Source organism: Mixophyes fleayi, chromosome 3, assembly GCF_038048845.1.
Source record: "Mixophyes fleayi isolate aMixFle1 chromosome 3, aMixFle1.hap1, whole genome shotgun sequence".
Classification (NCBI taxonomy): Eukaryota; Metazoa; Chordata; class Amphibia; order Anura; family Limnodynastidae; genus Mixophyes; species Mixophyes fleayi.
In genome coordinates this window covers 302,144,123-302,161,069 of record NC_134404.1, presented here as the reverse complement: position 1 = coordinate 302,161,069, position 16,947 = coordinate 302,144,123, and the positions used below count along the sequence as shown (strand labels likewise).

The 16,947-nt window shown below is 38.2% G+C and overlaps 1 protein-coding gene across 1 annotated transcript in view; it reads right to left on the bottom strand.

The window, feature by feature from the left end:
- Nucleotides 1-1,977: 1,977 nt before the first annotated feature.
- Nucleotides 1,978-16,947, bottom strand: part of SLC1A4 (solute carrier family 1 member 4) — a 38,278-nt gene continuing 23,308 nt past the window's right edge. The window contains exons 4-9 of the mRNA XM_075203909.1: nt 13,191-13,357; nt 11,008-11,241; nt 9,856-10,050; nt 8,279-8,413; nt 5,159-6,844; nt 1,978-4,883 (exon numbers count right to left, since the gene is read on the bottom strand). Of these exons, the coding sequence (XP_075060010.1) occupies nt 6,610-6,844; nt 8,279-8,413; nt 9,856-10,050; nt 11,008-11,241; nt 13,191-13,357 (966 nt within the window). The 3' untranslated portion in view covers nt 1,978-4,883; nt 5,159-6,609. The remainder of the gene's footprint in view (nt 4,884-5,158; nt 6,845-8,278; nt 8,414-9,855; nt 10,051-11,007; nt 11,242-13,190; nt 13,358-16,947) is intronic.

The window sequence follows — 16,947 nt, the reverse complement described above, 5'->3', positions numbered from 1 at the left end:
GAACAAACCTCTCTGAAATGACATCTACACTTTTAGTGGAGCAGTAGCTAATTCAATATGCCCCCACATACAGCATCTAGTGGGAAGCCCCCTGAGATGGCTCACACAGCAGATCTTGTGTTGGAGCAATAAAGCCCAGCTATAGCTCTACATCTCTGATCTATATAGCTCTATTAAGAGCCATGAATGACTTTGCAGCTTGCTTGTGTTGCCTACCGCGTCATTATAGAGAAATTGAGCATGATTCGAGTCATATAGCTCTCAGCAACTCAAGATGCGCTTTAATATAATGTGTGTTCTCAAAGACTGAATGGATTGAATCCTCCAGTGTTGTGAGCTCATAACTCAATACAGGTCTTGTCTTCAAATGAGGGGAGGTTTCCTTGTATAGGGAGGGTTGCTTCTGTAACCTGAATGAGAGCTTGAGTCGAGAGCTCCGCACAGCATGCTCAGTACAATGTCCAAACAACTGGGGATGATTTACTAAAGCCTTTCTTTCACACATTGATGAACAGGAGGCAAATGATAGGGGCCTTAGTAAATGTCCCACTATAACTTAAGTTGTCCATACACTGCTATTTTAGAGTCCAGTTAGGCCACTTTGATTTTGCTTGCAAATCAAAAGAATATAAGGCCCAAAAAGATCACCATCACGCCTGGGATATTCCATATCTCTTTTCATTACTGAATAGTAGCAACAAAAATGAAAAAGCATTATATATATATATGTATATATATTATAAATGCCTAGTGGCGTGTGTTAGTCTGTCTGTGTGTGTGTGTGTGTGTAAAAAATAAAACCAAGCTGCAGAGCCACCTGCTGGGCGGAGTTATACACTGACCTACTAAATTCCTAGTGTGTGTGGAAAAAAAAATTCAGAAAGGGCTGAAATTTGGTATACTAAGATGTTTTTAATTTGTTAATTTAATTTGTTAATTGTTAAAAGTGTTTATAAAGATTTAAAAAAAATATATATATATTTCTTGAAGAAGAAGTGACAGTTGGGAGTGGTTGGTGGTTGCCGGGGGTGACAGTGGGGAGTGGTTGGTGGTTGCCGGGGGTGACAGTGGGGAGTGGTTGGTGGTTGCCAGGGGTGACAGAGTGAGAGGAGTGTGATACTCAGGACCGCTGAGAGAGATCCCTGTGTCTGGATAGACATCTGGATAGATGTGGCGATGAAAATGAAGGATGAGGTGATGGAGAAGAATGATGAGGTGGTGACATGTGGACAAAACCACGTTAAAAAAGGGCGCTTGCATCGGGAAGTAACGCTCTTCCCCTGAGGAGGCCTGGGCTATGGCCTAAATGCATGACAAGAACCTTTTTAACACCTTAAGTAGCTTTATTTGACTAGAATGCATGAGTATCATGCACGGGTTAACTTGTATATATATATATATATATATATATATATATATATATATATATTCATATTTGATTTCTATTTGGTATTTGAAAAAAAAAAAGAGAAAACACCTGAAAACACCTGGGGGGGGGGGGGGAGTGCTGCATTGTAGCTACTTGGGTGTAGATGCAATTGTAGCGAGCACAGGTAAGCCAATTAGATATACATCATTCTACCTTCTTCTTCTACATGGAAGCCTTACATCAGTCATTTGTGGGTTTTAAGACCGTGTTCTTGTGATGTCATCTGTTTCCAGATTTATTAGTTTTTAATGATCATTAAGCATCTAAGTTATTGTTTTTGAAATGTATTTATGTAATTTTATGTACGTTATCTGATTACATTAAATATATTCATAGACATACTGGTGATTCGGGGGAGATTTTTTCAATGCCATTAGTATAACATATATTCTATACGGTGCTCGTCTTGGTTTTTCAGCACAGTATTTTGTTTTGTAGCTGCTTCATTTATATGTGGAGGATTGCAGCCTCCTGTAAACAGCTGCTTAAACCATTACACTGAATTTAGCAAAGGGGTTTCTGTTTTATAAATAAAAAAACGAGCCATAAAATTTTTTGACATTTATTTAAAGGCAATAGTTAATCCTTTTTTGCTACATATTGCTACATTGTACACACATTACAGACAAGGGTTTCTTCTACAACAAAATAGCTAAAATGCCTGAACATGCATCCCGCAACGTAATCATTCAATCCTGATTAAATATGTTTTAAAGGATTATTTCAAACAAAACTGAATTTCCAGTATTAGGTGAAATATTGTAAGTGAAACCTGGTCCCAAAGGTTACTTACCTGAAGTCTGGCATTCAGACTCTCGTCTGGATCCCCCAACATCCTACAGGTGGCTGGTGTGTTTCCCCCCATTGCTCTTCCAGGCAGCCGTCAACCACATGCTAACTATCTGAAAAAAGATGGAGGTGGGAAGCAGGGAGCACAATGGAGCTAGGAAGTGTGGGTGAGGAGCAGACAAGACGTCACGGAACCCCAGAGATACTGGACCCCATACAAGTAACCTTTAGGGACTGCAGTATGTTTCACGTAGGATTATCCACTTACAAGTTCATTTTGTAGTGAAATTATCCTGTATGGTCACTTTGTTATCTATGATAATAGATATGGTTATTTCCAGTTGTACAAAAACACAGTGGATATACTTTGTATTCAGTCCAACAAAAAAGAGAAAAATCCTGATCAATATGGCTTTAAAATGCATGTGATTCTCAGTTTTACAACATAACAACTCCACATATGTTTAACTTAACACTTATTAACTGTTATCAGTACATTTGGGTACTTTAATTTTTTAATTGCTTACATAATACACTTAAACACTTTACAAAAGATTGTTTTAATTAGTAAGGTAAGCTTGAGGCACTGTGTGATTTATTACAGGCAAACATACTTAAGCAAGGATGCTTTTCCTTTAGCCTGTGCCAATAATAGCCATCCATATCTACCTCTTTATGATCAATATCTAACCTGAAGCTCAGTAAAGCTAGGTACACACTACAGAGTTTTCGTCCAATAATCGGCTCAACCATACGACCGCTCGTTCAAAAGTTGGGTGACACGATGGTCGAAAGTCTGCTCAAATGGACGATTGTCGCCTCATTTGGTTGGTCGTACCGTTAAATATTTTCGTTCCAATCTCGTTTCCCTTGTGTAGTGTGTATAAACTTCCGACCGATCCACGACAATCCTCCGATACTTCCTCGATCTGGGGGCCGTGTATATGTAAATTTATGTAAATTTGTGATGTCTGTACCAGTCCCCACGTGGTGCGGTATCCGCACATAACAGGCTTGTGTTTTGTATAGATGTATATTGCACCTGTCTGGCTGCAGCCCATTACACGTGTATAAAGCACGTATGTTATTACCCTTTGCATCTATGTTGGCAATCTATTCACATTTAACCTTTATAAACTTTAACCTTTATAAACTATTAAAGTTATAAAGTCATATTAACCTTTATTAACTAATATTTGTAAAATACCATGAATAAACCACACAGTGTTCATGCAACAGTTTTATTGCAGGAAAAAGTCGCTAAAGGGACGTCCGCTCTTCCCTTTATCGTCTTAAACAAGGCTAGTGTGTATGCAGTCCACGGACCGAGCGATCGGACCATCGATCGCATGTAAAATCGATTGGCATAAAAAGTTGGTGGAAAATTCAGTAGTGTGTACCCAGCTTAACCCATACTCTCTAGAACAGGCATAGACAACCTGTTGTGAAATTAGGAGTTCTGATGGCTGGCAGGGATTGCAGCTCTCACAACAGATAGATAACCATACATTACTTACTTCTGCCCCATAATAAACCGTTTTCGAAAGTAAGGCAATAAAAAGTACATTTAAATTTATTCCCCAGACATACACAAATCCAATTTCACATAGGTTAATCAAAACATTTGCATTTACTTAATTCAAAATAAACTAAGTTTTTATTTTTCTGTCATTCACTGGTAATAATAGACAAATCCACATATATTTATAGCCTCAATGTGAAGGATATAAAAAATGGTATTATTAAGTATGGGTCGACCACTTCAGTATTCAAAGGGGATGTACACACATACAACCACACATGCTGAATGGCTGGAGCATCCTGAAAGGGTGATAGGAGTATTTCCATCATGTCTCTCATTAGTCTTTCTTAAACAGTGATTTGTAGTTTAAAATGCTTGAACTCATTTTCCAGGCATTGTTTTACCCTGTGCCGTCTGTTAGATCTTTGTATATCACATGATCACCCCTCAGTCTTGCCACTTAGAGGCCTCTTTAACATGGTATTGAAATAAAACAGGTCCCAGCAATGTGTAAAATGTATAAAATAAATACACTGCAAGAGTATGGTTTCGTTGAGTTACATTTTGGTTTAGATTAGTCTGATAGTGTGGTAGCTGTTCTGGCCTAAACATTTTTATACATATTTTACAGGAATGAAATACTAATAACTTTTATTTTAAGATGCAGATGCTCACTTAGATACATTTTTTCCTTATTTCTGTTTAGCTTTCTACAGAATAATGTATTAAATTAAATAGTGCCAACTTTTTAACACACGGGGCTAGATTTACTAAGCTGCGGGTTTGGAAAAGTGGGGATGTTGCCTATAGCAACCAATCAGATTGTAGCTTTCATTTATTTAGTACATTCTACAAAATGATAGCTAGAATCTGATTGGTTGCTATAGGCAACATCCCCACTTTTTCAAACCCGCAGCTTAGTAAATCTAGCCCACAGCAATCCCCCTCTGTGACTTGCCAACAACTGCCATGTTCTGCACTTCAGCAGACAAAATTCAAACTGGAATAACCTGTTTGCAGAAGACAATTCTAGCATGTAAGTATTAGAATCTGCTTTATTGGTTAATGCCATATTGCCCTGATCAATCATCTTTGCAGTGTTTTAAATTATACATACTGGCACATGCAGAGCCAGATTTAGACCTCATGGGGCCCTAGGCAAGATACTGGCTTGGGGCCCCCTCCCCGAAAAAATCCACAGCACTATAGTTTTTAGCATAACATATACCCCTATTCAGGGGCTGGCTGGCAGACTTTAGCCCAGGGGGGCAAGCACATTGCACTGGCCCATAAGTAGCGGCCCATTTTTAAAGGCTGGTCTCACCGCCGGCCCTCTGGGGACCACTCGGCCCTAGGCAATTGCCTAGGTTGCCTAGTGGTAAATCCGGCCCTGGGCACATGTGGCGTTAGAAATATACAACAGCACTCATTTCAGATTGGAATTTCTATTTCTTGTCTATATGAAGGGAACCTAATGGTTAAAATTGTTGCTATTCGGAGGTGGTTTACGTATGCTTCTACTTACTGTTAGATGCCACTTTGCCCAGCAATGAGCGGAATGATGTTGTAAATACTGTCCAGAATCTCTAAACTTCCTCATATATCAAATCAGCCGTGATTTTACTTTTGATTATTTCCAACTCTTATTTACAATTTTACTACCGTTTATTACTGTAAAATTAAAGACTTGTGTGTGGCATAGTGATTCCCAACCAGCATTACAGGATATATTGTCATACTTGACAGCAATGACCAAAGGGACTTTCAAAGGGGAACATAGCTGCAAATTTCTTTGAATTCCCGATAAGGAATAATTACACTTCCCATGATGCAGCCGGCAGCACAACCTTATGCATTGCTGTTTTCTGAGCACTACGGAAATTAGTGGCGCTATATAAATAGCTGCTGTTGATGATGATGAGGATGATGAGTAGCTGTCTCCTTTGGTGCAGCCAATCACAAAACAGTAGAGAACGTGCAATGCGGTTGACTAATCCACAGAAACAGTGCAGAGGTCACAGTTGATTTGCAAATCAGCGAAATCTGCAGTTGGGGAAGTTCCCCTGTAAGGTTTGTTATATATAAAAAAAATGAATGCATTCATAGACAAAAAAACAACTTAGCAGACACGCAATTATGTACACTACAATATACCTAGGACAAACACTTTTAGAGCCAATGGGGGGCATATCACAAAAAAATGATCATGTGCCGTGTGTTGACAAGGGTGTGACATCAAAAAGGTTGGGAATCACTGGCACAGATGAATACAGACACAGGAACACACAGGAATGCAGAAAACAACATTTGTAAACCATTTTTAAAGATAAACTTAAGCAGATAAACATACAGCATTTCCCTAAATCCCAGGTCCCATAGTCCATTAATTCTAAACCTTACTCTCAGTGAGTGCCCAGTTAGATTATTTTATATAGATTAATACAGGTGAATTATTCTTACAAGGCCAAGTAAGGCCCATTTGTTTTAGCAATTTGGTATGGCAGAGATACCTACTATTGACTTTGGTACCAGTCCATTGTCTCCAAGGTTCCTGATAAGTATGTGATTGTACCAGGTGCTAAACTTCTACAAGAAAAAGAACTCCTGTGTAACATTGGGCTCTGCATTTCCCTGCACTAAACGAATTGGGAATTGAAATCTACATAAAAAAAATCAATATGGGCATCATCCAGCTATTGTATTATTTACTAGCGCCTGTCAGCACAGCTTAAATTGTCTGAGGATTGTTGGGAAAGGATAAGGAGTCACTATTCTAGACTCTAGCAGCTCATACTGGCAGTGAGCAATGTCTGGTCTTAAGGACCGACCAGCAGTCTAACCAAAAAAGTAGCATAACATGCTTGGTACATCACAGTACGGATTCCTTTGATTCCGGTATGGTTATGCTCAGAGGATTTGAGATTTGGTCCCTGTGCATTACAAGGGGTGAGGTTTCCTCTTCTGACTTGCAGTTTGGCACAGCTTCCACATAAACATCATTTAGTTCCTGCTGGTTCTTTGCTGCTTCCTTTTGGTTGAGATGATGAAGAATTCCTGCACCAAGAGCATCTCCTTCAACATTTACCACTGTAGTTGTCCGATCCCTTTATTAGGATGGAATAAATAAGAATTGATAAAGCAGTTGTAAAACACAAGGAAATCATTTATGAGCCTGTTCACACAGTTGGCCTGGCCTGCATACAAATAATACTAGTAATTTACTATTGTCAAAGTTACTACTAAAGTTCCCAATTTACCCTGCCAGCTTTCGGGATGACAGCACGCTTGGACTTTAGAAGAAATTGGGGTAGAGATATTTATTTAAGTTCAAGTTCTGTGTTCTGTTTCTGTTTATTGACGTGCAGCTGTTTTGATTACAAAATATAAAATAAAATAAAAAAAAGACCAGTAAATAGAATTTGCTAAGAAATCTAATGTAGGAGTAGATTTAACAAACCTTCTAAAATGGAAAAGTGGAGGTGTTGTCCATAGCAGCCAATCAGATTTTAGCTATCATTTATCTAGTACATTCTACCCTGGAATTTGTAAACGTTTCCATGTTGTTCTTGTCTCCGGCTGTGTTTTACATTAGGGGCCCACTTCATAAGAACTCAATGTAATCCTTTAAAGTCATTCATAGTAATTCAAACATGTATTAACTAAAAGTCTCATTAAAGTCTAATAAAAACAGTACATGATACCTCACTTAAGTTTATATATCTATGTGTCTATGAAAGTTACTAAATTATTTATTTTAGTACCCTTGGGCCTGATTCATCAAGGTACGCAAACTCATGTTTCATACTTTGAGTGACGCAAACCCTTATATTTGCGTTGGAGTTTGAGATTGAGTTTGAGATTGAGTTGAGTGCCGTATCTGCTCTGTTTGCGCTGCGTATGTGGTGTTTTACGTAGCTCAAGTCCCGTTTAGCAGATGCGTATGAGTTTGCGTACCTTGATGAATCAGGCCCCTTGTTAGTGCTAAGGACTTTACAAAGTGACCAACTAAAGACAAGATTTATATAATTGGAGAAGAGCCAATAGGGGAAGGGGGTAGAAGTTGCCATCTAGGTAATTTTGTTTCCCATCTAGGTAATGCAACATATTTTCTATCCAACTGCATTTAATGATGCAGAATTATTCAAGTAGGTGATTTTTGAGTTTTCAGAAGAGTAAACATGGCAACAGGTCATGTAACAGCATGTCCTTCTCTGAAAATATATGGGATTATTACAGACAAATATGTAGATTTACCTTATGTAGTCCTAAAAACATGATGAAATTGTGGACTGCAAGGTTATAATCAAAGGCAATTGTATTATTTGTGGTTTAAAATTGTTTACATTGTGTTTGTGACTAAGAAATGTGGTTCACTACTTATTTTAATATAAGGTATAATAAGTAACAAATTCTGCTTATTTTATCGAGCCGAACCTCTGTTTGAGTAAACAATGCATTGTGCTGTTAATGACTAAATAATAATGAATAAAATAATAAACTGAATTCAAAGTAAAGCAGCTTATTATATTGATACTTACACTATCCAGTCCACCGCCAATATCAGCGACAAATCATTTGTAGGGAGCCCAATAGCCTCTAGAATTATTGCTATAGTTAGGACACCCCCTGCAGGTATTCCAGCTGCACCGACACTGGAAGCTGTAGCAGTCACACTGAGAATGATAAATGAATAATTGTCAGCAGATTGGTTTCAGAAACTGGGAGCGTACATTCTGTGTTACTGAAAATAGGTGCCAGTAGTTTTTTATTTATTTATGTAAATATCACTCTTTTTTGGAGAGTGTAATTTTCAAATGTGCAAGGTTTGCAGGCACTCAGAGCATTACTATTAACCCAAATGTGCCTATTTGTCTGCTAGCGCATTCGTTGGTGCTTGTCTACATCTATGTATACATTTATGGGCATTTGTATTGCCACGCAGCTGTTTTCATATACAATATATACCGAGCGCGGGCTAATTTTTTCTCTGGTTTGGTTTCAAAATATTGCCTTATTGTAATATTAGCTGTCCATCAATCCTATTTAAGGCACATTTGGGTGTGGCCCACAAGCCAGCCCTTGCTAGATGTAAACCTCTATACCTGGGAGGTGAGTGCATCTGATTTTAACTGCATTTTAAAAGTGTGTCAAGCATATAGGTCAGTGTAGGGCCTGCATATAATAAGGTGCCATTGACGCTGGGATGTAAGGTTAAATATATTAAAAATATGAACTAATACCTCATGTTTTTATTTTGCTAGATGCACACAGATATGCAGTGTAAAGGATAAGCGCTGACAACTGTCTCTTTGTTAACCTAATTTATGTCTTAAATTATTTATGATGGTATATTACATGTAATTTTATTTGCGTATTTGAATGTTTTTATTACATTTTAATCTTGTGAGCAGGGCCCTCTTACCTCTTTATTTGTTAATACCCCAGTCTTGTTTTGTTACTGTGTTTGTACTCATAGTGTAAAGTGCTGTAGAGCTAAATGTTAATAACAACAATCATTAAATTTGTCAAATTGCATCTACAAATGCACCTGAATGGTATGAAAAGTCGCCCTATTGAAATAACTGGCTTCTGCCTGGTTCCCAGTATCTGTAGAGATTAGTAGAGTTTTATGTACTCCTCTAGAGAGAAAAATGCTCCACGGCCCCTACCGAAGCATGGAATGTCCCTTAAATGTGCCTTCTCCACCCCTTCAAACATATTTAAATAATCTTTTCTTTGATTAGTTTACTAACCAATTTATGCAGAACATTGTCCTATTCCATCTATCCATTGACGTATATCTATTGTTATTTTTTGCGGTTCATTACAAACCTGGAAACCAAGAATAACTCAAAAAAGCCATTTTGCGAGTTGAACCAATAATTATTGCAGCCTATCAATTCACTAGGAACTATAGTGACTCCCACCAAGGTATTTTATGCGTCCTGAAAATGCATTATGTTACTTCACTAGGAATCTGTGGCCATCATTGACGTAGCTTTTGCCTCTATGGTGTCACTGGTTCCTAATAAATGCTTAGGCTGCTATACTGGCACATAGTAACTGTTCATGTATGATGGAATTTTCACGTACAATGGATGATTTGGTAACTTACAGAATAGTGAAGATCTGTCCAGCGTTTAGGTCATAGTTATTCATCTGGGCGATGAACACTGCTGCCATGCACTGGAAAATAGCTGCACCGTCCATATTCACTGTGGCCCCTATGGGAAGTATGAACCTGCTGATTCTTTTGTCTACTCCATTGTTTTCTTCAATGCACTTAATCATGGTCGGAAGAGTCGCAGAGCTATATAGAAAATAATATCAAAATATATATATCAGAAATAAAACTACTAAAACAAATCATCAACATATATTAGTAAATAATCACTGGGCAGCAGGGGATAACTGTGGGATTAAAAACAATTACAGGGCTGCATTGATGTACTGGTTAATATAACGTGTAAAACTTAATTTTAATAATCATGAATGGATCATTGCAAGGAGGTAAAGGGAAGTTAGAGCAGAAGTTCTGCTATGAAAGATTAGTTTGTAAAATTCACAATAAAATGCAGAAGTGTCTCTATTTAACAGAAAGGATCGGTCCCCTTTATGGTGAGATAAACATATGCAAGGAGAGATTAGACAAAGAGAATACATACAGTTATAAAACATAATGTGAATCCAGATTTCAGGGGCTGGCTGGGCTGACGGGGCGGGGAGGCATCAGGGGCAGGTCCCATAGTAGGCTATATTGGGCTGGATCACTGGGCTGCCTGCTGCTGAGCCAAGTTGTGCCCTCCCTGAACTATGTTGAATGATATTAAAATGTCTTACATGTTGTGGCAGATATCCCTTATGGTATATGAGTATTACTGGTTGCTTGGGCCAACGAGCTACAAATGTTAACATTGGTTAAGCTTTTTCAGGTACCTACTGGTTCCTGTTACTTGAAAAGTATAGTAGTTAAGTAGATGGTTTCTTTTAGCAAATATGATATTTAGATTAGGGGTCATGTTATATTATTCAATTGTTTAATAAGCAGATTTAGTCTTAACTTTGTCCTAATGTTTTACTGTACTAATGCAGATACAAGTAAAGGCAACTTGATCTATATAATCAAAGGCCCGGCAACAGCACAACTGAAAATGAAGACAACTGTAAGAAGTGTTTGTTAAAAAGATAATTTCAAAGTACTGAAGGGTGAGCAGTGGGTTACATTGAACATAATCAGCAAAGTACTGAACAGCGAGCAACGTCTTACCTTGAGCATGTTGCAAATGCTGTTGCAAAAGGTGTTATCAGCCCCAGTAGGAATGTGAATGGATTTTTGCGTGTAAAAGCAAAATAAATAAGTGGAAGAACTATTACTCCGTGGATAATGTGACCCAAAATAGATGCCATGATGTACTTCCCGAGGCTGGTCACCAAGAGCACAAGGTTTCCCATCTCAACAATCTTACTTCCAACAAGAAACATAATTCCAATAGGGACGTACCTGGTGAATAATTATTATTATTATTATTATTATTATTATTATTATTATCTTTTATTTGTAAGGCGCCACAAAGGGTCTGCAGCGCCATACATAGATCAAAGGAAAACAGTACAGAGTAACAATACATGGCATACAGGGTAGTACAGAAACACAGTGCAGTGCAAACAAAGTGCAAAAAAGTATAAATTCCATACAACAATACAATAACAATACAACATGGCTGAATGTGTTCAGAATATTGTTATTACCACAACCTTGCAATTAAAATATTGTTAAATCAATGCATTATGAATGCTCCATACAGTCTTTGACTAGCAACTTTTCCAATAAATATATGGGGATTGAAATTAATTAAACTTTAAGGTGGCTGCACAACCTTTTTTCAAACATGTCTACTTTCCAAAATAAATGTCTAAGTATGTTCCAAATTGACTACTTGAGTAAATATGTAATATTCAAAGCAAAATATTCTGAAATTATGTGTTTCAACACAGATTTATTTCCAGTCTTGGTTAGGGTCATGTGTAGCTATGTTGAGCAGAGTCTACCATGGCTGTAGGAAGAGAGGGCACTGACATTTAGAGAGTGATGCTTGTTGGGGCATGTTTGAAAGGAGATTTAATCTGGGTATTTCACCAGTTTGTTCCGCCCAAGTTGGCAAATATAATGCCACCCCCTAACACTCTGGGCAATAACTGAATGCAAGAAGGTGCAAGGTGACACAAGTAATCTACTCTCCTACCTGCTACAATCATTGTGTTGGGACAATGGTGAGTAATAGTGTTGATGGAGAAGGAAAAGGAGAGATTGAGTATTTCATTCTATTCTGTTGCTGCTACTTCATTCACGCAGTCAGGGTCCCAATACATTGATTGCAGGAAGAACAGATGACTTGTGACACCCCGCCTCTCTCTGCAATTAGTTACTACAGAGTGGTCCTGGAAGAAGTAGGTGGTGAGCCAGAAGACTGGAATGAGCAGGTGGTGGGCAAGGATGCTGGAAAAAGCAGGTGTGGACCAGATGGCTAGAAGAAGCAGGTGGTGGGCAAGGATGCTGGAAGAAGCAGGTAGTGGGCCAAGATGCTGGAAGGAGCATTTGGACAGCCAGAGGACTAGAGGAAGCCGGTGGAGGGTATGGAGTCTATGAGAAGCAGGTGGTGGGTCAGGAGATGAAGTGAGCTTCTCCTCTCTACCATCCCTAATATGATATCACCTGGGATGAGGTACTCTCTTCGCCTCCAAGGAAGAACGACCCCGACAACAGTACTGAAGACTGCTTAATTTGCTGATGAGTTATATTTTGCAGGGAAATACATAATCAGTAATTTTTTAATGTAAACACGTAATCAGTTTTGGACATATGGATTTTCCACCACCATTAGCAAAACATCAGCTAATAGAATTTCTCATGAAAGAATAGTGTTGTATCCCAGAGAGTCCCTGAAACTTGTAGACTGCTAAATAGCAGCTTGTAGAGGTCTATTAAGTCATGATACATCAATTATTATAACTGGGGCATAGTATTAAACACAAGACTGTAAATTATGCTGTCATATAATGGTAACATATGAAACCAGACATAGTGAAAATCATTGCTTTCTCACAGTAAACCTCTGAAATGGTTACACGGTTTACATCTTATATCACTTTAAGTTGTAATAAATGCAACAGTAAAAAGTAAGGTGTATTAAAGTGGACCTGTACATACACACAGCAGAGAGAATCATTTTGTAGACATGAACAATATTCATGAGAATGCAGCCTATCAACTTACTAGAACTGTGTGGCAACATTGGTTCCTATTCAATGGATAGGCTGCAGTCTCTGAATGGCTTCTCACAATGGCTTCACACTGTATCTATTTCAATCTGAAATTTATATTAAAATATTTTAAAATATATGCCTCTTTGTATCTAGTTCTGTGAATAGTTGAAGCATCTGATGACTTACCACATAATCCAAGACACAAGGACCATCGTGGCTTCATTAAAAGCATTGAAAAATCGTATAAGTTCTTCTCCTTCTGGCCCAAGTTTTTTCAAGGCTACTCCTAATACAAGTGCAAAGAGTACCAGTCCCAGAATGTTCATTCCTTCAACTTCTGTACCTATAGGCACCTGTAAAAGGACATTATTGTGTTATATATAATGTTCAATTCTGAAGTTTTGACCCCATAATATAGAACAAAAAGAGTATTTTCTAGTCATTACATGAACATGTCTGTAAAGAATTAGGATATTCATGTGGCTGGTTACAGCTAGAGTCATAATAGACCTCATGTAAGAGCTTTAAGGACTCGTCTACACTGGCAACTGTGCCATGTAACTAGTTTCATATTACCATGGAACAATATCACCTGTGACTTTCCTGAACTCGAGTCCCCTACTGGACTTGCTACAGGGGCAGCTGAACTATCTGACTACTGAATAAAACTGGCCACGAGTGAGCCAAACAACAGGATCATTGTACAACTTGGCCACACAGGTAGGGGGTTACATTGGATGAGATTCAAACGACTGGTCTTCAGTCCATGTGGCTGGATCATTTCCAACCTTACTGCAGCCTGTTAGTGCAGTCAGAAGTTGACCTCATACAAAGACTGGTATCAGTTATCCTCTGACTGTATCTTCGCCATGCCTGGTGATGATTCCACTGATTCAGATAGAATCATTACTGGTTGTAGAAGTCATGTTGGGCCACACACAATTGCCCTCCTGTGACCATACAAGGCCAATTTGCAGACACTGTTGCTAGTGTATAACTAGACTAACACAAGCGTAGGAAGGTTTTTACAAGTTTTGTTGAATAACAATGAGACAATAATGGGTTGATCACTAAAACGTATGTCTAGTAGCCCATAGCAACCAATTTAATCAATCTAGTACAAGCTATATACTGAAAGGAAGTATCTGATTAGTTGCTATGTCTTACTGCCATTTGCACAGTTTAGTAAATAATCCACATAGGGGGAATTCAATTCGCCCCGATTTTGCGCGGCGTTAAAACTATTACCGTTATTACGGTAGTTCAGGGAGCTGCGAGCAGAAAGCCGGCGTTGAAACTACAGTAATAACGGTAATAAAGCGCATTATTACCGTAATAGCGGTAATATTGCGCAGGCCGCGTTGCTTTTACCCGTAACGCGGCCAATTGATTTCCCCCCATAGAAAGCCATACAGAAGGTCAATTATTTTAGAATATATACAACTACACTTTTCTAGAAATACTGACATATTTTTTAAGAAAGAAACAAACATAAAAAAGAAAAAAAACATCTATACACAAGAATCACATGTAAGAATGGACTGAACATATGGAATTTATTATTCACATTTATGTATTTAAATCAAATACAAAAATGTCATATTTCATATATATTAATTATCTGTAATTCATATGGCACCTATTCACAGTACCATCAATATACTTCTCTACTTCTCTATACTTTCAACAAAGAAAACTTTCTTCTAATGTCTCCTCTTATACTGCTTAATACATGGCATGGGTTACTCTCTGCCCTCTGAAAGTTGAATGAATATCAAGGACAAAAGACCCTCCCAGTGGAGTGTGTAATGGAGAAATCGTGCCAATAGATCTTGTGTTGTATGGTGGCTGATGGGTGGAGAGAGTATCCCTCTTCTGATGGATTTTTCAGCCAAAATAATGTCCACAATCCAGTTCGTAGGCACACAGATGGACGATAGTTTCTTTTATATGGGTTCTCCGCCATATTTTTATACACAATTTTTCTTATGTTTCTTTTATATAGGTTCTCTGCCATATTTTTATACACAATTTTTCTTATGTTTCTTTTATATAGGTTCTCTGCCATATTTTTATGCATAATTTCTCTTATTTCATGGTTGACGCACCTTTCTATATATATTTTCCAGCCCTTCTGTTTTGTTTAGGAATTTGCAGCCCTAAGATTGATTCCGACATATTGGATCTATATAGATCTTAATTATTTTTGTGCACTAGAGAGTCTGTTGTTATGGTTTCCTCATGAGTCTGGCGATATAATGAAAATGAAAAGTGACACCTGACTTGATGGCCTCAGTACATGACTAATCAGATAGCAGTTTTCATTTGTATACACCAAATCTCCAGGATCTTTACAGGGAGAAGCCTGATGTGATACACAAGTGATCTGAATTTAATGTAAGAGCCCCTTTTGGAACCGTTAAACTCATGGATGAGCCTTGATGTAGGAAGCAGGATCACAAATGACTGTAAGAAACTGGAACTAGGTAATTACATGACTTCTTTTCTCTTTTTGACACTGTCAAGCAGTGAAGTTTTTGAAGTTTTAAAGATACTAATGTAGCTTCATATGGAAATGTCAATTAATTAATGGATCAATGCAATAAAGCCTTTGTACATTCTCTGCTGGTACAAGTGATCAATTCTGCATCTTGCTTGAACTGTTTTAATATCTGAAATATAAAAATGACAGGCTAATCTCTAAGGATATCCAACAAGAACATCATGGACTGGTATTAGATGGTATTAATTCCCTGTTTCCTGTAATGCACCAGACATTGGTTCATTAGTTACAGCCGAGAAGGCTTAATAAGATAATTGTGATGTCTGTCTGCACTCTACAGTATTCATTAGTATGCAGATACAAGGAAACTACTGAGATTAAGAGGTGAGTCAAGGGACACATTATTTTAAATAAACTTTTATAGGAAATGACCTCAAAGCTAAAAAATATACATCATGTTCTCTGTACTAATGGACCATGATTCCTTAATAAATAATGGAGGGATTACATGAATGCAAAGTTCAATATTTATTCTAACCCAACTTGTTTTCCATGAGTAATATTGTATTATATAATGTCACGAATCAGCTTGCTTATGTCAGTAAAATGTAAAAATTTAAATATTGACGTAAATCATTGTACTTGCAAATCATACTACAGTCACCATAGGCTCACTGCATCCAACAGGCACACTAAGGGCTAAATTGAAAGTTGGACGCAAGATGAAATGCGGGCTGCAATAACACAAGGCAGAATTGTGAGACCTCTGTACCTTGCTGCCTCCTACGATGGGGGAGGTGTATAGGGGGCTAACAAGCGCACATTATTTACAGAAAGGGAGTGCACAAGTGTACGTTTAGTTTAGGGTGCATCTTCACCTTTTAATAGTACAGGGCAGTTCCTTGGGGCAATCCACCCTACATATACCATGCAAATAGCACAGAGTAGCTCCGCCAGGAACAGGTACTCGTTAATAACATAAAAAAATAGCAAAATTTTTTTTTTCCCTAGTGTTATGTATGTTTGTGGAGCTACATGTTCCAGCGAGCCCTAGCATCAAAGCATTATGTGCTTGTAGTTCCGCAATATCCAGCCTGCCCTTGCAGCTACTGACACCCATGGGCATGGCGGTGCTTTTAGTTATACAAGTGCCAATATGCCCAAGCAGCCAATGGCTGCCAGGGACTGCTGGAACCTGGCAGCCATTTTACAGGTTTTACAGGTTAATAATTTTAGCATTATAAATAATTACCCTGGCACCAATCACCCAAGTGGTGCCAGGATGAATCTGAGTGCTCTTTAACAAGGGACGGTTATGCCCTGCCGGAGAACCGGCCCCTTTCTGATTCTTCTAGAGGATGTCACCCTGTGCTGACATTGCTGGTAGAGTATCACATTGTGACAAGGGTCTTCCTGTAATAGTTTGAAAAAACCCTCCCC